At 42.7% G+C, this 21,008-nt stretch overlaps 1 protein-coding gene and 1 long non-coding RNA gene across 2 annotated transcripts in view; one reads left to right on the forward strand and one right to left on the reverse strand.

Annotated features, from left to right (window-relative positions):
- The window catches only part of LOC133621852 (uncharacterized), a 47,726-nt gene that overhangs the window by 16,815 nt on the left and 9,903 nt on the right, over window positions 1-21,008 (reverse strand). The gene's annotated exons all lie outside the window — the stretch shown is intronic.
- The window catches only part of man2b1 (mannosidase, alpha, class 2B, member 1), a 33,980-nt gene continuing 15,792 nt past the window's right edge, over window positions 2,821-21,008 (forward strand). The window contains exons 1-15 of the mRNA XM_061984245.1: window positions 2,821-2,919; window positions 3,494-3,596; window positions 3,703-3,876; window positions 3,940-4,133; window positions 12,406-12,538; window positions 14,200-14,345; window positions 14,416-14,615; window positions 14,677-14,797; window positions 14,863-14,941; window positions 15,009-15,118; window positions 18,999-19,106; window positions 19,172-19,288; window positions 19,350-19,532; window positions 19,607-19,704; window positions 19,772-19,892. Of these exons, the coding sequence (XP_061840229.1) occupies window positions 2,821-2,919; window positions 3,494-3,596; window positions 3,703-3,876; window positions 3,940-4,133; window positions 12,406-12,538; window positions 14,200-14,345; window positions 14,416-14,615; window positions 14,677-14,797; window positions 14,863-14,941; window positions 15,009-15,118; window positions 18,999-19,106; window positions 19,172-19,288; window positions 19,350-19,532; window positions 19,607-19,704; window positions 19,772-19,892 (1,986 nt within the window). The remainder of the gene's footprint in view (window positions 2,920-3,493; window positions 3,597-3,702; window positions 3,877-3,939; window positions 4,134-12,405; window positions 12,539-14,199; window positions 14,346-14,415; window positions 14,616-14,676; window positions 14,798-14,862; window positions 14,942-15,008; window positions 15,119-18,998; window positions 19,107-19,171; window positions 19,289-19,349; window positions 19,533-19,606; window positions 19,705-19,771; window positions 19,893-21,008) is intronic.

Here is a 21,008-nt window from a genome sequence, read left to right on the forward strand (position 1 = left end):
CTTGGCGCCTGCACACAGCACAAAATCTACCCGTGCCTGGTTTACGGACCATGGTATTTCTGTTCTAAATTGGCCCGCCAACTCCCCTGACCTTAGCCCCATAGAAAATCTGTGGGGTATTGTGAAAAGGAAGATGCAGAATGCCAGACCCAAAAACGCAGAAGAGCTGAAGGCCACTATCAGAGCAACCTGGGCTCTCATAACACCTGAGCAGTGCCAGAAACTCATCGACTCCATGCCACGCCGCATTAACGCAGTAATTGAGGCAAAAGGAGCTCCAACCAAGTATTGAGTATTGTACATGCTCATATTTTTCATTTTCATACTTTTCAGTTGGCCAACATTTCTAAAAATCCCTTTTTTGTATTAGCCTTAAGTAATATTCAAATTTTGTGACACACGGAATTTTGGATTTTCATTTGTTGCCACTTCAAATCATCAAAATTAAATGAAATAAACATTTGAATGCATCAGTCTGTGTGCAATGAATAAATAAAATATAATGTACAAGTTACACCTTTTGAATGCAATTACTGAAATAAATCAAGTTTTTCAAAATATTCTAATTTACTGGCTTTTACCTGTATGTATGTGTGGGAAAAAAATCACAAGACTATTTCATCTCTATATATATATATATATATATATATATATATATATATATATATATATATATATATATATATATATATATATATGAGATTTCCAGTTATATATATATATATATATATATATATATATATATATATATATATATATAACTGAAAATCTCATATATATATATATATATATATATATATATATATGAGATTTTCAGTTTATATATATATATATATATATATATATAAACTGAAAATCTAATATATATATATTTATATATATATATATAATATATATATATAAATATATATATATTAGATTTTCAGTTTATATATATATATATATATATATATATTAGATTTTCAGTTTATATATATATATATATATATATATATATATATATATATATATATATATATATATATATATATATATATATAAACTGAAAATCTCATATATATATATATATATATATATAACTGGAAATCTCATATACAAAATATAAATAAAAAAAATTGCGCAGAAATATGGGAAAATAACTACAAATGAGCGCTACATTCGATAACCATGTTACAAAAAAAAAAATCAATTAGACTGATACATAATGTTGGATGTAGAGAACATACAAACATATTATTTATTGAGTCAAAAATATTAAAGTTCGATGATTTGGTAAAATTGCAAACAGCTCAAATGATGTACAAAGCAAACTATAACCTGTTACCAAAGACAACAATTCTTCTCTACTAAAGAGGAGAAATATAACCTTAGAGGAAAATGTCATTTAAAACATGTGTATGCACGTACAACACTTAGAACCTTTAGCATATCAGTATGTGGAATTAAATGATGCAATGGATTAAGTAAAGAAGTTAAACATTGTAATGATTTGATCCAGAGGTTGTTCAAATTAAAATAATATAAAATAATAAAATATTGAAAATAAGATATATGACTGACTTAATTATATATTACAAAACTGTTGTATTACTCATTCACAGATGTAATTTTACTATAAAAAAAAGTCAGTAAATGATGTATATATTTGCTAAACGCTCTGAAGTGGGAAAGGGGTAGGATTAAATAAGATTTGCTTCTTCCTACTCCTTTTCGGACATGATGTAAAGTTAAATGATATGAAATGGTGTGATGTATTATACTGTAAGCATACTTGCCAACCCTCCCGAATTTTCTGGGAGACTCCCGGAATTCAGTGCCTCTCCCGAATACCTCCCGGGACAAATATTATCCCGAAAATCTCCCGATTTTCAGCCGGAGCTGGAAGCCACGCCCCCTCCAGCTCCATGCGGACCTGAGTGAGGACAGCCTTTTTTCATGACGGTAGGACAACAGGGTGACAAGAACTAAATCATCCAGACTAGAGATAAATTGTATTATTATGTTTATTTTACCTAAAAATAAATATATTTATTAATTTAAAAAAAAAAAACTAAATAAATTTTTACTATATTTTGCTAAAAACATCAAAATTAATTGTATTTTTATTTGTATTTTTTCGTGACTCCTTATTACATCCAGCCATAGAATTATACATTAAAATAAACATATTTGAAATAATTGATTTTAAATTATCATAATAATTCATTTAAAATGACCATATTTAATTATTAAAATAATTGCTTGTTTATCAACAACTTTAGCATTTTATTCATTACATTTTGAAACTCTCAGAAGCCAAGTTATGTTATATTCCTTAAGATTTATTTATGGAAGTTTGAAGTATCAATTATCTAAACACAGTTTTGTTTGCATATTTTCATATATGTATATATATTTATATATATGTATGAAATACTTGACTTGGTGAATTCTAGCTGTCAATATACTCCTCCCCTCTTAACCACGCCCCCAACCACGCCCGACCACGGCCCCTCCCCCCACCTCCCGAAATCGGAGGTCTCAAGGTTGGCAAGTATGACTGTAAATGTGTTCAAGTTCGAAATAAACCAAAGAAAGAAAGATATAGTAGTAATTGAAATAGATCGTGTTTATGTATTAACTGCTTCAAGAATGTGAATATTTTTTTAAACCAAAAATAACAATTAATGACGTTTCAAAGAGCGTGAAAACAGTTTCGCTGTTGCCTGTCAGACGCGACTGAGGGAACAACGCGCACAAGGGCTTGCCTGGAAAGGGCGGTCACGTGACGGGCGCCGGGCGGAAACAACGTGGTCACGTGACTCGCGCTCTCATTCCAACATGGCGGCAGGTTGTGTGTTGCCGCTTCTGCTCGGACTGCTCAGTAAAAGTTTAAGTTTGCCCGTCAGCCGCCAAGAAGAGTCCGTGTGTGGTTACCAGGTCAGAAACTTTCTTATTGTACGCTTCTTTTTGTTGTTGTCATTATTCAACACTAAAACGGCAGACGCAACATATTTAATAGTGTTTACGATCCAATAGTCTTCATATTATTCACATCATTGTCATAACGTCACATCCGGTCAAACATGGTGAAAATCATCTTTAATTTATAGATAAAACAGTTAAAAGTAATAATATAAAATACAAGAAATATAAAAGCAGTACATTTAGGTTTTTCTAAAGTTTTTTCACATTTTTTTATTTTAACTAAATTTGTGTTTAATCATTTGGGTTATTTGAATAATAATTTGTGTTAATAAAATAAAAATCAGGGCAGAAATATTTGTTCTTCAAAACTCAAGACCGACTTCTGGTAAATTAAGATTGAAACAATCGACAGCGTTGAAGTCACATGACCCCAGCCATTAAAAGAGGCATTTTATGTAGCGCTACATTTTACAGGCTGGGTCATTTTCTATAAAATTGTAAGAATAATGAAAAATGAGTGTCAAATAAAACCACTCACTTGCGCTATCATACAGTTAATGTTCCGTGTGTGTTTGTGTGCGTGCAGTCATGTCACGTGACCAAACCCGGCGTTTTGAACGTCCACTTGGTGCCGCACACGCACGACGACGTCGGCTGGCTGAAGACCGTGGACCAGTACTTCTATGGAGGTCGGTCACATGTCTAAGTCCAATAAACGTCAGTATGGGTTAATAGTTGACCGTCATGTCAGATCAGCAACATTCCTTGTTTGGTTTCATCGTTTGTTTTTTGTAGACCGTAATGACATCCAGCATGCGGGTGTGCAGTACATTCTGGACTCTGTGGTGGACCAGCTGCTGAAGAACCCGGACCGCAGGTTCATCTACGTGGAGACGGCCTTCTTCTACCGCTGGTGGAGCCAGCAGAGCTCCAGCATGCAGGGCACGGTCAAACAGCTGGTCAATGAAGGTGCGTCACGCCTCCACTCACAGGTATTTCAAGACCTTAACCCCAGACCGACGTAACCTCCAGGCCGCCTGGAGTTTGTCAACGGCGGCTGGTGCATGAGCGATGAGGCCACCACCCACTACAGCGCTGTTATCGACCAGATGACCATGGGCCTCAGGTTTCTTAACGAGACATTCGGACCTTGTGGACGTCCTCGTGTGGCCTGGCACATTGACCCGTTTGGACACGCACGCGAACACGCCTCCATGTTTGCACAGGTATCTGAAAACGTTATTACAGTGGCACCTAGAGATCCACCCATATGGGGTGTTTTCAGGGGTCGATACAGATTATTAGTAGTCAAGGAGGCCGATAACCAATATTTTTTATGTTTAGTAATTTTTACTTTTAGTTAATTAGTTAATTTTTACAGTAATGTTTTACATATATATACAGGTAAAAGCCAGTAAATTAGAATATTTTGAAAAACTTGATTTATTTCAGTAATTGCATTCAAAAGGTGTAACTTGTACATTATATTTATTCATTGCACACAGACTGATGCATTCAAATGTTTATTAGGGCCCGCACGGCCCATTGCAAAAGGACTCCCACAGGGAGTCCTTATGCAATGGGACATAAGGACCTATTGAATTTCTAAGGTTTTATTATTATTAGGGCCCGCACGGCCCATTGCAAAAGGACTCCCACAGGGAGTCCTTATGCAATGGGACATAAGGACCTATTGTATTTCTAACGTTTTATTCTTTCTTTATTATTATTATTATTCCGCAGCTTTGCGCACTACTTTGACCCCCTTAACATGCTTCAAAACTCACCAAATTTGACGCACACATAAATAAACGCGAACAAAACTCTTTGGTAAAGAAATCAAACCCCAAAACTCAAAATTGCTCTCTAGCGCCCCCTAAAACAAAAACTACCTCTAACTCCCAGTACAAATGTCGTAAAGACATGGAACAAAAACCTCTATGTAGGTCTGACTTAGACCTACTTTTTATTAATTAATTTCCTCGGGCAAAAATCTACAGGAAGTTGCCTATTCCCCCTTCAATACAAAAAAGTACTAAAAACAGTCACTTTTGCCTCTTTGAGCTGCAATTTGACCCCCTTAACCTGCTTCAAAACTCACCAAACTTAACGCACACATCTGGACTGGCAAAAACTGTGATCTAATAAAAAAACCTAACCCCAAATTTTAAAATTGCGCTCTACAGCAATTTTTGAATAAAACGCACAAAAAACTGCTCCTCGGATGAAAAAAATTACATAAATGCCTCTAACTCCGACTGGGAAGGTCGGAGAGACATGAAACAAAAACCTCTATGTAGGTCTCACTTACACCTACATTTCATAAATCGACAACCCCCAGCAAAAATCAACAGGAAGTTTTATATTCCCCCTTCAAAACAACATTTTTGTTAAAACCGGTCACCTTCCTTCAAAATCTATCTCCTCTGAGCGCGTTTGTCCTTTCGCCTTCAAACTAACACAGGTGAGAGATAAAACCCTTGTGATTAAAAGTATAGATGGGATTTTTAATACCTGCTCCGGTTTTGATTTTATGACCCTTCAAAGACCCGCTGCACTGATGCTCCTGCGGTGCTGTTTTTTTAAGATGGCTGCTTAAAAGCAGGAAGCACCAACGTGCCCACACAATGCAGACAAAGGTAGGTACACTAGACAAAAGTATTGGGACACTTATGACTACCACCGGACAAAAGTATTGGGACACTTAGGACTAGCACCTGCCAAATACGCGGGCCCGTCCAACGCTGCTTGCAGCTTTAATTATTATTATTTTTCTTCCGCCGCCTCTTTGAACACTAATTTGACCCACTCAACATGCTTCAAAACTCACCATTTTTGACACACTTATCAGGACCTGCGAAAATTGTCTTTTGATAAAAAAACCGAACCCCAAAAATCAAAATTGCGCTCTAGCGCCCCCTAGGAAAAAAAAAAAACAGACTGCCTGTAACTCCCACTAGGAAGGTCGGAGAGACATGAAACAAAAACCTCTATGTAGGTCTGACTTAGACCTAGTTCTCATAATTGTATGTCTTCGGGCTAAAATCACCAGGAAGTTGGCAATTCCCCCTTCAAGACAAAAAAGTACCAAAAACAGTCACTTTTGCCTCTTTGAGCTATAATTTGACCCCCTTGACATGCTTCAAAACTCACCAAACTTAACACACACATCACGACTGGCTAAAACTGTGATCTAATGAAAAAACCTAACCCCAAATCCAAAAATTGTGCTCTACAGCAATTTTTTCATAAAACGCACAAAAAACTGCTCCTCGGAAGGAAAAAACTACAAAACTGCCTGTAACTCCCACTGGGAAGGTCGGAGAGACATGAAACAAAAATCTCTATGTAGGTCTCACTTAGACCTACATTTCATAAATTGACAACCCCCAGCAAAAATCAACTGGAAATTTTCTATTCCCCCTTCAATACAACATTTATGTTAAAACCGGTCACCTTCCTTCAAAATCTATCTCCTCTGAGTGCGTTTGTCGTTTCGCCTTCAAACTAACACAGGTGAGAGATTAAACCCTTGTGATTAAAAGTATAGATGGGATTCGTAATACCTGCTCCGGTTTTGATTTTATGACCCTTCAAAGATCCGCTGCACTGATGCTCCTGCGGTGCTGTTTTTTCAAGATGGCTGCTTAAAAGCAGGAAGCACTAACGTGCCCACACAATGCAGACAAGGTAGGTACACTAGACAAAAGTCTTGGGACACTTCAGACTACAAGTACACAAAAGTATTGGGACACTTAGGACTAGCACCTGCCAAATACGCGGGCCCGTCCAACGCTGCTTGCAGCTTTAATTTCATTTAATTTTGATGATTTGAAGTGGCAACAAATGAAAATCCAAAATTCCGTGTGTCACAAAATTAGAATATTACTTAAGGCTAATACAAAAAAGGGATTTTTAGAAATGTTGGCCAACTGAAAAGTATGAAAATGAAAAATATGAGCAATTACTGCGTTAATGCGGCGTGGCATGGAGTCGATGAGTTTCTGGCACTGCTCAGGTGTTATGAGAGCCCAGGTTGCTCTGATAGTGGCCTTCAACTCTTCTGCGTTTTTGGGTCTGGCATTCTGCATCTTCCTTTTCACAATACCCCACAGATTTTCTATGGGGCTAAGGTCAGGGGAGTTGGCGGGCCAATTTAGAACAGAAATACCATGGTCCGTAAACCAGGCACGGGTAGATTTTGCGCTGTGTGCAGGCGCCAAGTCCTGTTGGAACTTGAAATCTCCATCTCCATAGAGCAGGTCAGCAGCAGGAAGCATGAAGTGCTCTAAAACTTGCTGGTAGACGGCTGCGTTGACCCTGGATCTCAGGAAACAGAGTGGACCGACACCAGCAGATGACATGGCACCCCAAACCATCACCCAACCATGCAAATTTTGCATTTCCTTTGGAAATCGAGGTCCCAGAGTCTGGAGGAAGACAGGAGAGGCACAGGATCCACGTTGCCTGAAGTCTAGCGTAAAGTTTCCACCATCAGTGATGGTTTGGGGTGCCATGTCATCTGCTGGTGTCGGTCCACTCTGTTTCCTGAGATCCAGGGTCAACGCAGCCGTCTACCAGCAAGTTTTAGAGCACTTCATGCTTCCTGCTGCTGACCTGCTCTATGGAGATGGAGATTTCAAGTTCCAACAGGACTTGGCGCCTGCACACAGCGCAAAATCTACCCGTGCCTGGTTTACGGACCATGGTATTTCTGTTCTAAATTGGCCCGCCAACTCCCCTGACCTTAGCCCCATAGAAAATCTGTGGGGTATTGTGAAAAGGAAGATGCAGAATGCCAGACCCAAAAACGCAGAAGAGTTGAAGGCCACTATCAGAGCAACCTGGGCTCTCATAACACCTGAGCAGTGCCAGAAACTCATCGACTCCATGCCACGCCGCATTAACGCAGTAATTGAGGCAAAAGGAGCTCCAACCAAGTATTGAGTATTGTACATGCTCATATTTTTCATTTTCATACTTTTCAGTTGGCCAACATTTCTAAAAATCCCTTTTTTGTATTAGCCTTAAGTAATATTCTAATTTTGTGACACACGGAATTTTGGATTTTCATTTGTTGCCACTTCAAATCATCAAAATTAAATGAAATAAACATTTGAATGCATCAGTCTGTGTGCAATGAATAAATATAATGTACAAGTTACACCTTTTGAATGCAATTACTGAAATAAATCAAGTTTTTCAAAATATTCTAATTTACTGGCTTTTACCTGTGTGTGTGTATATATATATATATATATATATATATATATATATATATACACACACATATACATATACTGTATATGTATATATATCTCAATAATTGGTCAATCTTTAGTGATACCTGTTTATGTTGACCAGTGATCGTTTCATCGACCAATAATTGTATTTAGCCTTCATCAACCGCCTAAAACAAGCTGAAAATGTCTTGTAGACGGCGGGGACAAGTTTGTAATGTAATCAATTAGATATTTTATTTGTGAGTGAGATAGGGTGCAGGGGTTGAGTTCAGGGAGGTGATCTAATCACAACTACTGTCTTTGGAGTTTGTACCACAAGCACAATGGTGACAAAAAGAAGAGTAGACTCATGGACACATTTCACCTTTGACACCATGGACAACTAGGGACTTTGGTACTTTTCTTTGGACCGAACGAGTTCCGTAGGTACGAACAAGCAATCGATTCGGTACCACATTTTGATACCTTTTTTTGCACGTGACGTCACGTCCGGTTGGAGACTCGGCACTGGTTTAAACACTTAGCGGGCAAACAAGCGTAGTGGACTGTCTCTGGTTAATGTTGCCATTTTTCATTCCAACCAAGGAAGCATGCCTGCTAGAAAGTGCCGAAAAAGCTCATCTTTTCAAAATGTTCTAGCTCGATGCTAATTTACATTGGGCATTCCATATACAGGCTACTGATTAGCATTAGTGATTTTTAGGGAAAGGTACCGATTTTTTTACACACCGACCGACTCACATAAAATCCAACGGTGCCATGTTACGGTACCCGACTCAGCACTTCGGCACTTGGCGATCACTCCAGCAGCACTGAGAGTGGACTCAGCCAAACTACCTGTAGGTAATGTCGCAACTTTCAACGCCAACAAAGCAACAGACTCAAAAAAACGCGCCAACGTAAGTTAAGTAAGGCTCCACTTATCCAAAAATTAGTTAGCTTGTTGCTAATATACATTGGCTTTGCTACTGATTAGCATTAGAGATTTTACAAGGCAATTTTAGCACCCCCAAATTTGTTCATGAAAACTACAAGATGCACGTTACAATCAAACAGCTGGTGCGTAATAAGTACAATCGTTTTAGTGCACATTAATGTCACAGGGATCTCACAACCAGGGAGAATTTACTGTACCATACGAAGGGCTTCCAACCCGTTACTCTTTTAGGGAAGACCAAAAACCCAGGGTTTTTTGTCTATTTGCTCACTCGTCAGTAAAGCAACCCGTCACGGTAATCTAGACACACTGACGTGAGTTGACCACTATTTACAACTATTATGTAGAGGCGGGTAAGGTAAAAATGCACTCAACACTACAATATTACAACTCTGTCTCTGCGGTCCAAAACAGTGTTTGACTTACAGACTTCAGGACAGACTAAAGCAGATTTTACAAAAAGGCTCTGCTTACCTTGATTTATGTTTGGCCAAGTGAGTCTGTCCAGAAGAGTGCAAAAGATGTTCAATTCTCAGCGTGTCATCTAGGACGAAGCCCCCAAATTGTTGCGTCGACCAGCTCTTCCTCCCAGGGAATCTAAGTTACTGGTCAATCCCAAGTTCTTTCGATGACATATATGCTGAGTAAGAAGGATCACCAAGACAGAATAGGAATATTATCAAGTTTTACTGAAAATTTCAGGAGATCAGCTTAACCAATACATTCATATCGGCTACTCTAGTTGATCTGACACTCAAACGGAAGAGCCAACTTCTTGCACATGAAGAAAGCCCCCACCTGTCCAGAAAGGAACACGGCCTCATTGTTCTACTACAGATAAGACAAAAGGGAGTATTCCATCTCCTACAGTGCAAGCCTTCAAGGTAACACACATAGTTTACTTACGGACATAAGATAAAAAATAGAAAGAGTACAAATGGAAAAACACTAGTTGTTTTAAACATGACTATGAGTACAGAAAGAACTCTTAAACATATATGCATTCTTCACAGGCGCAACAAAAAACCCAACACCATAAACTATACAGTACTGCTGTCTAACACCTTGGATTTGCAACTTTATTTGAGTCCCAGAAATGTGATAATAAAACAATATATAAGAACTGGACAGCAGCTATAATCAGCTCTTGTTCAAATGTTGCAATAAAAATGAGATTTGATCATAGTAAAAAAAATTATATTTAATAACACATACAAGTACTGAAAATTGTTTCCATTGAGTACCGGTATCGACTACTAGTTACCAGTAATTACTACTTTATGGTTTCAAATGTAAACGGTACTCAGCCATGTTGACAACATACCTCAATATAGACGAACTATGACTCAAATTCAAGTTCAAACTTCTGTCTAAAATGAACACTTACATTTTTTAATTTATATTGTTTTATTACAAAGCAAGTTAGTTGCATTGCCAACAACCTAAAATAAAACATTTAAATGTGTATTTTGGTTCGTTGCTGCGGTAGAACCCCGGGGCAACAATGCCATGCTTTTATTTTGAAGCTTGCGTTGCACTGAACAGAAAGTCACTGTGTGCATGTTTCGATGCTGAATAGAATGTTGCTGTTTCATGCTGCTTAGTGATAATGAGGAAGTTAACAACACATGTCGACTATTTTGGGGGTTTTCCTGTTCAATATTAAAAAAAGCTGAGGTCTTTTAAGTATTTATTTGAGGCCTTAGATAACATAATTTCACAGAGATGTAAGTTTATGGTGCTAAGAAAAAAGGAAAGTGTTAGAATAATGTTATTGTTGCGTTTAGACCAGTTGTTCCTCCCAGGGAATTCAAGTCACAAGTCGCTCCCAAGCTCTTTACGACACTTAAAGCTGAGTAGAAAAACCACCAGAGACAGAATAGGTATTTTGTAATATATTTGCAAAGCTTTGTAAATACATTGAGACCAGTCCAGCATAGAACATTCAATCGCGCCGCCAAGATGGTCTGCCCCCCCACCCATGAAAAACCCTCTCCCCTATCAAGTCTCTCTCCCTCCCACCCTCGCAGTCATGTCCCTCCAGCCAAAACACATGCCCATTGTCCTCCGCACCTGGACATAAGGCTAGATAAGAGAAAGGAGTATCTCTCTTTCTTACATTCCTCACTCAAGGTTTAGCACACAGTATTTGCAGACAACCAAAAGACCACAATTGGAAGAAAAACACTAGCTGTTTTGTAATATGATTATGAAATAAAAAGAAGTAACACTTAAATACGGATATATGTAAATATCTGCCTCCGACATTATCTAAGTTATCACAAAAACTTTGTGTTTCAATGAGTTCCCAGCGAGAAGCAAAAACATGTCTTTGAACCTACCAAGAAGAAGGCTTGTAAAACTCCACTGTGTAGGGGGGGAAGCAACATGAAGGTGTTCTGTTTTCTTTCATGTATTGTAATCAACGGAAAGATATTGTTTTAACCCAAGGACTTCAAAGCGGAGAGAAGGCAGGATCTGCCCAAGTTCCAGACACCGCTTTTTTTTAACTCTTTTACGAACCTCTTTTTTGAAGTCTTTTACGAACTTTTCTTTGAACTGTTTTCCGACCTTTTCTGTGAAGTGTTTACGACCTTTTCTTTTGAACTGTTCTGTAACCAAAGGCAACGCTGTTTACGACCCACGTCCCTTTGGAAGCGGCTGTTGCCATGTGGTCAGGGAAAGTCCAAATAAAGGAGGAGGCGTACAATCTACAAGAGTACAGACCAGATGTTTCTCCTCAAATTGAGCCAAATTTAATTCCGTCTCTGTTTGATTCTTTGCTTCTTGTCCTGTTTAATAGATGTCATCTGTGTTTGAACCTGACAGAAAGAGAGAGACAAAGAAAAACTGCCAGATGTTTACAATGTAAACAATGAATGTGAGAAGAGAGAGGAGGGGTTGGGGGCAAAGTGATACGACTGATTGTGAACAGGAATGTTTTGGTGAAACATTGGAAAAGGCAGTAATACAGCATCAATCACAAAATAAACCCGTTTGGATAGTAATATTTGACCAAAAGACGAAGACAATATAAATTAGTGATCTCGCCATCACAACAGTCCTTGTCCTATTCTCTTGGAAGATAAGAAGCACTTAGACTAAAGTTGTTGTTCGACAAGAGATTACTAGAATATTAATTTTGCCACCACACGACATAAACGGACCATTTTTATAGCATTGTCTCTCACGCTTCATGTTGACAAAAGCGAACACGGTGGACTAGAACTGAATGAGTTACTCCACAGTTGTTCATTGAAATGGATTCACTGCATTAACAAAAGCTCATAATCACTTCCTGTTTGCGCCTTGTTCTAGATGGGCTACGATGGGTTTTTCTTCGGTCGTTTAGACTACCAAGACCGGCGTCGGCGGATGCTGGCAAAGGAGCAGGAGCTTCTATGGCGGGCCTCTGACAGCCTCACCCCACCGATGGCCGACCTCTTCACGGGTAACTAAACGCTCCGAAAGTTTGTTTTATGCCTTTTTTTGTCGAAGAAAACCCAGATTTTTATTTTAAAAAACACAAATAATGCAGTATTTTCCCCATTATGTTTGAATGAAAAAAATATTTGTCAATATTGCAACTTCTTGTCGTTATATTTCATCTGTTTGTTGTTTTATTCATCCATCCATCTTCTTCCGCTTATCCGAGGTCGGGTCGCGGGGGCAGCAGCCTAAGCAGGGAAGCCCAGACTTCCCTCTCCCCAGCCACTTCGTCCAGCTCTTCCTGTGGGACCGCGAGGCGTTCCCAGGCCAGCCGGGAGACATAGTCTTCCCAACGTGTCCTGGGTCTTCCCCGCGGCCTCCTACCGGTCGGACGTGCCCTAAACACCTCCCTAGGGAGGCGTTCGGGTGGCATCCTGACCAGATGCCCGAACCACCTCATCTGGCTCCTCTCGATGTGGAGGAGCAGCGGCTTTACTTTGAGCTCCTCCCGGATGGCAGAGCTTCTCACCCTATCTCTAAGGGAGAGCCCCGCCACCCGGCGGAGGAAACTCATTTCGGCCGCTTGTACCCGTGATCTTGTCCTTTCGGTCATAACCCAAAGCTCATGACCATAGGTGAGGATGGGAACGTAGATCGACCGGTAAATTGAGAGCTTTGCCTTCCGGCTCAGCTCCTTCTTCACCACAACGGATCGATACAGTGTCCGCATTACTGAAGACGCCGCACCGATCCGCCTGTCGATCTCACGATCCACTCTTCCCTCACTCGTGAACAAGACTCCGAGGTGCTTGAACTCCTCCACTTGGGGCGAGATGGCACTCCACCCTATTCCGAGCGAGAACCATGGACTCGGACTTAGAGGTGCTGATTCTCATCCCAGTCGCTTCACACTCGGCTGCGAACCGATCCAGTGAGAGCTGAAGATCCTGGCCAGATGAAGCCATCAGGACCACATCATCTGCAAAAAGCAGAGACCTAATTCTGCAGCCACCAAACCGGATCCCCTCAACGCCTTGACTGCGCCTAGAAATTCTGTCCATAAAAGTTATGAACAGAATCGGTGACAAAGGGCAGCCTTGGCGGAGTCCAACCCTCACTGGAAACGTGTCCGACTTAGTGCCGGCAATGCGGACCAAGCTCTGGCACTGAGCATACAGGGAGCGGACTGCCACAATCAGACAGTCCGATACCCCATACTCTCTGAGCACTCCCCACAGGACTTCCCGAGGGACACGGTCGAATGCCTTCTCCAAGTCCACAAAGCACATGTAGACTGGTTGGGCCAACTCCCATGCACCCTCAATGACCCTGCCGAGAGTATAGAGCTGGTCCACAGTTCCACGACCAGGACGAAAACCACACTGTTCCTCCTGAATCCGAGGTTCGACTATCCGGCGTAGCCTCCTCTCCAGTACACCTGAATAGACCTTACCGGGAAGGCTGAGGAGTGTGATCCCACGATAGTTAGAACACACCCTCCGGTTCCCCTTCTTAAAGAGAGGAACCACCACCCCGGTCTGCCAATCCAGAGGTACCGCCCCCGATGTCCACGCGATGCTGCAGAGTCTTGTCAACCAAGACAGTTGTTTTATTCCACTTTTTTAATGTATTTTAAAAATGTGCACTTTAGAAACCCCTGCTTTATCGCCGTGTCCCCTCCAGGCATCCTTCCTAACGGGTACAACCCCCCTGAGGGCTTCTGCTGGGATCAGTCTTGTGACGACCCGCCCATCAAAGACGACCCCGACCTGGAGGACTACAACGTGGAAGACGTGGTCGAGCGCTTCCTCAATATCGCAAACCGCCAGGTGAGGTCCTCAAACCCGTCGGGAGCAAGAAAGTGTCCTAAAGCGCTGAACGTCTCGCTTCGGGACCCAGGCGCAGGTGTACAAGACCAACCACATCATCATGACCATGGGCTCGGACTTCCAGTACGAGAACGCCAACCTGTGGTACAAGAACCTGGACAAGCTGATCCACTACGTCAACGCCCGACAGTCCAACGGGAGTCGGGTCAACCTGCTGTACTCCACGCCGTCGTGTTACCTTCAGGAGCTGCACAGAGCCAACCTCTCCTGGTAGGATCCCAACACGTTGTGAAACAGAACCGTCTCGTCTATGTCCGGGTCTTGCCCTCAGGGCCCTGAAGACAGACGACTTCTTCCCGTACGCGGACGCCGCTCACGACTTCTGGACGGGTTACTTCAGCAGCAGGCCGGCGCTGAAACGCTACGAGAGGCTGAGCAACAGCAACCTGCAGGTGGGTTCACGTCGGACCATCAGGAAGACGTCCGCAGTCTGAGTGCCAAAGTTTTCTCTTTGAAGACTTGTAACCGGCTGGAGGTTCTGGGCGGACGGGCGTCCAGGAGGGGACACTTTGGCGAGGGGGACAGTCGCCCCTTGAGTAAGTTGTCTTGTAAAGCGCTCCAGCGGGATCGTTTAGGATCTGACCGCTCCTTCTCCGGGTCCAGACAGAGCCATGGCGGTGGCCCAGCATCACGACGCCGTCTCGGGCACCGAGAAGCAACACGTCGCCAACGACTACGCCAGGAGACTCGCCAACGGGTGGCGACACTGTCAAGTAGGTCACGCCGCAAAGTGCGAGGTTCTTAAAGCGTGTTGTGGCCATGATCATGTGTTCTAAATAGAGATGTCCGATAATATCGGCCGATAAATGCTTTAAAATGTAATACCGGAAATTACTTGGTTCGCATTGCCGGCAGTAAGTCGGACACGTTTCCGGTGAGGGTTGGACTCCGCCAAGGCTGCCCTTTGTCACCGATTCTGTTCATAACTTTTATGGACAGAATTTCTAGGCGCAGTCAAGGCGTTGAGGGGATCCGGTTTGGTGGCTGCAGGATTAGGTCTCTGCTTTTTGCAGATGATTTGGTCCTGATGGCTTCATCTGGCCAGGATCTTCAGCTCTCACTGGATCGGTTCGCAGCTGAGTGTGAAGCGACTGGGATGAGAATCAGCACCTCCAAGTCCGAGTCCATGGTTCTCGCCCGGAAAAGGGTGGAGTGCCATCTCCGGGTTGGGGAGGAGATCTTGCCCCAAGTGGAGGAGTTCAAGTACCTCAGAGTCTTGTTCACGAGTGAGGGAAGAGTGGATCGTGAGATCGACAGGCGGATCGGTGCGGCGTCTTCAGTAATGCGGACGCTGTATCGATCCGTTGTGGTGAAGAAGGAGCTGAGCCGGAAGGCAAAGCTCTCAATTTACCGGTCGATCTACGTTCCCATCCTCACCTATGGTCATGAGCTTTGGGTTATGACCGAAAGGACAAGATCACGGGTACAAGCGGCCGAAATGAGTTTCCTCCGCCGGGTGGCGGGGCTCTCCCTTAGAGATAGGGTGAGAAGCTCTGTCATCCGGGGGGAGCTCAAAGTAAAGCCGCTGCTCCTCCGCATCGAGAGGAGCCAGATGAGGTGGTTCGGGCATCTGGTCAGGATGCCACCCGAGCGCCTCCCTAAGGAGGTGTTTAGGGCATGTCCGACCGGTAGGAGGCCACGAGGAAGACCCAGGACACGTTGGGAAGACTATGTCTCCCGGCTGGCCTGGGAACGCCTCGGGATCCCCCGGGAGGAGCTGGACGAAGTGGCTGGGGAGAGGGAAGTCTGGGCTTCCCTGCTTAGGCTGCTGCCCCCGCGATCCGACCTCGGATAAGTGGAAGAAGATGGATGGATACCGGAAATTAGCGGTATTGGTTTCAACCTCCAGATTTTCCCGAGAGACTCACGAATTTCAGTGCCCCTCCCGAAAATCTCCCGGGGCAACCATTCTCCCAACTTCAACAGGACCACATTATTGGATGCGTGCCTTAAAGGGACTGCCTTTATTTAGCATCTTCTACAACTTGTCGTCACGTCCGCTTTTCCTCCATACAAACTGCGTGCCGGCCGAGTCACACAATATGTGCGGCTTTTACACACACCTAAGTGAATGCAAGGCATACTTGATCAACAGCCATACAGGTCACACTGAGGGTGGCAGTATAAACAACTTTAACACTGTTACAAATATGCGCCACACTGTGAACCCACACCAAACAAGAATGACAAACCCATTTCGGGAGAACATCCGCACCGTAACACAACATAAACACAGCAGAACAAATACCCAGAAACCCCTTGCAGCACTAATTCTTCCGAGACACTACAATATACACCCCCCGCTACCCCCTCAACCCTGCCCACCTCAACCTCCTCATGCTCCCAAATTCCAAGATGCTGTTTTGAGGCATGTTAAAAAAAAATAATGCACTTTGTGACTTCAATAATAAATATGGCAGTGCCATGTTGGCATTTTTTCCCATAACTTGAGTTGATTTATTTTGGAAAACCTTGTTACATTGCTTAATGCATCCAGCGGGGCATCACAACAAAATTAGGCATAATAATTTGCTAATCCCACGACTGTATATATCGGTATCGGTTGATATCGGAATCGGTAATTAAGAGTTGGACAATAAGGGAATATCGGATATCGGAAAAAAAGCCATTATAGGACATCCCTCGAAAATATAATTGACTGCTTATTAATGCAACTTAAATACCAAAGTCCTACTGCAGATAAGGCGCACTTAAAATCCTTTAATTTTCTCAAAAAGGGAAACTGCGCCTTATAACCTGGTGCGCCCAATGTACGGATTAATTCTGGTTGTGCTTACCGACCTTTAAGCTATTTTATGTTGCGCAAGGTGTCATTATAAGTAGAGATGTCCGATAATGGCTTTTTTGCCGATATCCCCATATTGTCCCACTCTTAATTACCGATTCCGATATCAACCGATTACGACATATACAGTCCTTGAAGAGTTAGTGCTGCAAGGGGTTCTGGGTATTTGTTCTGCTGTGTTTATGTTGTGTTACGGTGCGGATGTTCTCCTGAAATGTGTTTGTCATTCTTGTTTCGTGTGGGTTCACAATGTGGCGCATATTTGTAACAGTGTTAAAGTTGTTTATACGGCCACCCTCAGTGTGACCTGTATGGCTGTTGACCAAGTATGCTTTGCATTCACTTGTGTGTGTGAAAAGCCGTAGATATTATGTGACTGGGCCGGCACGCCAAGGCAGTGCCTTTAGGGTTTGTAGGCGCTCTGTACTTCTCCCTACGTCCCACACCAAACAAGAATGACAAACACATTTCGGGAGAACATCCGCACCGTAACACAACAGAACAAATACCCAGAAACCCTTGCAGCACTAACTCTTCCGAGACACTACAATATACACCCCCCGCTACCCCCTAAACCCTGCCCGCCACCTCAACCCCGCCCCCCCCAACCCTGCCCACCTCAACCTCCTCATGCTCCCAAATTCCAAGCTGCTGTTTTGAGGCATGTTAAAAAAAATAATGCACTTTGTGACTTCAATAATAAATATGGCAGTGCCATGTTGGCATTTTTTTCCATAACTTGAGTTAATTTATTTTGGAAAACCTTGTTACATTGTTTAATGCATCCAGCGGGGCATCACAACAAAATTAGGCATACTAATGTGTTAATTCCACGACTGTATATATCGGTATCGGTAATTAAGAGTTGGACAATAAGGGAATATCGGATATCGGCAAAAAAGCCATTATCGGACATCCCTCGAAAATATAATTGACTGCTTTTTAATGCAACTTAAATACCAAAGTCCTACTGCAGATAAGGCGCACTTAAAATCCTTTAATTTTCTCAAAAAGGGAAACTGTGTGTTATAACCTGGTGCGCCCAATGTACGTATTAATTCTGGTTGTGCTTACCGACCTTTAAGCTATTTTATGTTGCGCAAGGTGTCATTATAAGTAGAGATGTCCGATAATGGCTTTTTTGCCGATATCCCCATATTGTCCCACTCTTAATTACCGATTCCGATATCAACCGATTACGACATATACAGTCCCGGAAGAGTTAGTGCTGCAAGGGGTTCTGGGTATTTGTTCTGCTGTGTTTATGTTGTGTTACGGTGCGGATGTTCTCCTGAAATGTGTTTGTCATTCTTGTTTCGTGTGGGTTCACAGTTTGGCGCATATTTGTAACAGTGTTAAAGTTGTTTATACGGCCACCCTCAGTGTGACCTGTATGGCTGTTGACCAAGTATGCATGGCATTCACTTGTGTGTGTGAAAAGCCGTAGATATTATGTGACTGGGCCGGCACGCAAAGGCAGTGCCTTTAAGGTTTATTGACGCTCTGTACTTCTCCCTACGTCCGTGTACACAGCGGCGTTTTAAAGAGTCATACATTTTACTTTTTGAAACCGATGCCGATCATTTCCGATATTGCATTTTAAAGCATTTATCGGCCGATAATATCGGCAGCCCGATATTATCGGACATCTCTAATATTTTCTGCTCCCTGCAGAAATCTTTTAGTACATCTTGTCATGCATCACAGAAGTCTACTTTTGGCTGACCTGCTTTAACCCAGCTAGTGTCCAGGTCTTCACAAACAAGTTCTGGTCTCGCCATCTGCAGGTTCTGGTCAGCAACAGTCTGGCCGCCCTCAGCAACTCCACCAGCGAGCGCGTTTACTGCGAGCGCCTCAACATCAGCGTGTGTCCTCTCACAGAGTCCAGCAAGAAGGTGACCGCCTTCCCCTCGTCCTTTTCTGTCTCCCGAGTGACATTTCTTTTTTCTCTCCTCAAAAGTTCTCCGTCAACGTGTTCAATCCGCTGGCCCGGACCGTCACCTGGCCCGTCAGGCTCCCCGTCAACGGGACGGCATACGCGGTGTCCGACGCTCGGGGCAAGTCCGTGGACTGCGAGGTGCGTCGTTTGTAAGCGTGAGACGACATGTGTGGACATTTTTCCGTGTGTCGTCCGCCAGGTGGTGCCGGTGTCCCAGGCCACGCGGGACGTGCGGAGGAACCGTGGCTTCGCCGTCAACGAGCTGGTCTTCCAGGTGGGAGCCCCCCCGCTGGGCTTCAGCACCTATTCCGTGTCCTTGCTTCAGGAGAAGCTTCCTCCCGTCTTCAAGCGTGACCGCGCACCCAAGTCCATCTGGAACGAGGTCCACACACGCAAGCAGGACTCGCGCCCGCAGCACACAAGGTCACCACGTATTGTCCTTTTTAAACGCCGCAGCATCTACGGGTGACGTTTGACCCGGACACCGGCCTCCTGAGCGGCCTGGACAACTTGGAGACCAAACAGAGCATCAAGCTGGTGCAGAACTTCTACTGGTTGGTGTTTTTTTCCCCTTAAAGTCAACTTCTGCTTTACCTTTGAGCGTGTTTGTGCGTCTTCGAGGTACAACGCCAGCGACGGCAACAACTCGGCCAGCAACCAGCCGTCAGGAGCGTACATCTTTCGACCCAACTCCTCCACGCCGTTTGTCATCAGCAAGACCGCGAAGACGGAAAGCATTCGGGTACGCATCCACTTTGTGACCTTTTGGCTTGAATTAGGGATATTTCATTCAAATGTTCTAATTAGGGTTCAGCGATACAAGTGTTTGTCATCAGTCAATATTGATCATTATTAGAGATGTCCGATAATGGCTTTTTTGCCGATATCCAGGTATTGCGATATTGTCCAACTCTTAATTACCGATTCCGATATCAACCGATACCATACCTGCCAACGACTCCGGTTTTCCCGTAATTAGTACGGTTTTCATCAACCTATTCCGGGTTACGGTTGCAGTGATAAAAAATACGGTGTTTTATTCACGAAATCGCGTAACAACAATGACAATCGACACTGCTTCCCGTAACTTCCTATCGAGCCATTCCGAATGCCACGCGCGAGGCTATTTATAGCACCGCTGCCAAGCACGAGGCACCAGCTGCCATTGTTTCCAAACGAGCGAACGATCATGGAATCAGCCGGAGAAAAATCGCAAACGAGTCTTAAACCGGAAAGAAAACTGCAGTCATTCCGTGAAGAATATTCAAAAGCCTAAAGATTATCCGTTCCAAAAAGGGTGAAAACTACGCGAATTGCACCTTGTGCAGACAAGATTTTTCGATCGGACACGGAGGAATTAGCGATGTAAAAGACCACGTTGGGACAAAACAACACAAGTCTAATGCCGTTGCTAGCGATACAAGTGGAAAACTTTCAACGTTTTTCGGATTTTAGCCACAAAAAGGTAATGACACCAATGTTATCTATTGGAATTGTTTAGTACTGTTATACTGTTAAAAGTGTTTATACTATTTATGCTTTCAAGTCCAAGTTGAAGAAATCTTGTTAAATGTTGACAGCATAACTACCAAAATACAGAAGTATGTCCTTAATATTTTTGCAGTGCTATTTCTGTTGAAAAGTTAAAATGATTACATTAGAGATGTGATGTGCCACTTTTCAAGTGTCCGATGGCTTAAATTAATTTTCATTAATTTTTCATATTTTGAATTCTTTTGAAAGGCTTACAAAAAAACTACATTTGAATTGTAATTCCATGCTATTGACAGGACTATTAATTTTAATGAAGTTAGCTTACCATGTTTACAGTATGATAATTGTGATAGAAATGTAAATT

This window comes from Nerophis lumbriciformis, linkage group LG25, assembly GCF_033978685.3.
Source record: "Nerophis lumbriciformis linkage group LG25, RoL_Nlum_v2.1, whole genome shotgun sequence".
NCBI lineage: Eukaryota > Metazoa > Chordata > Actinopteri > Syngnathiformes > Syngnathidae > Nerophis > Nerophis lumbriciformis.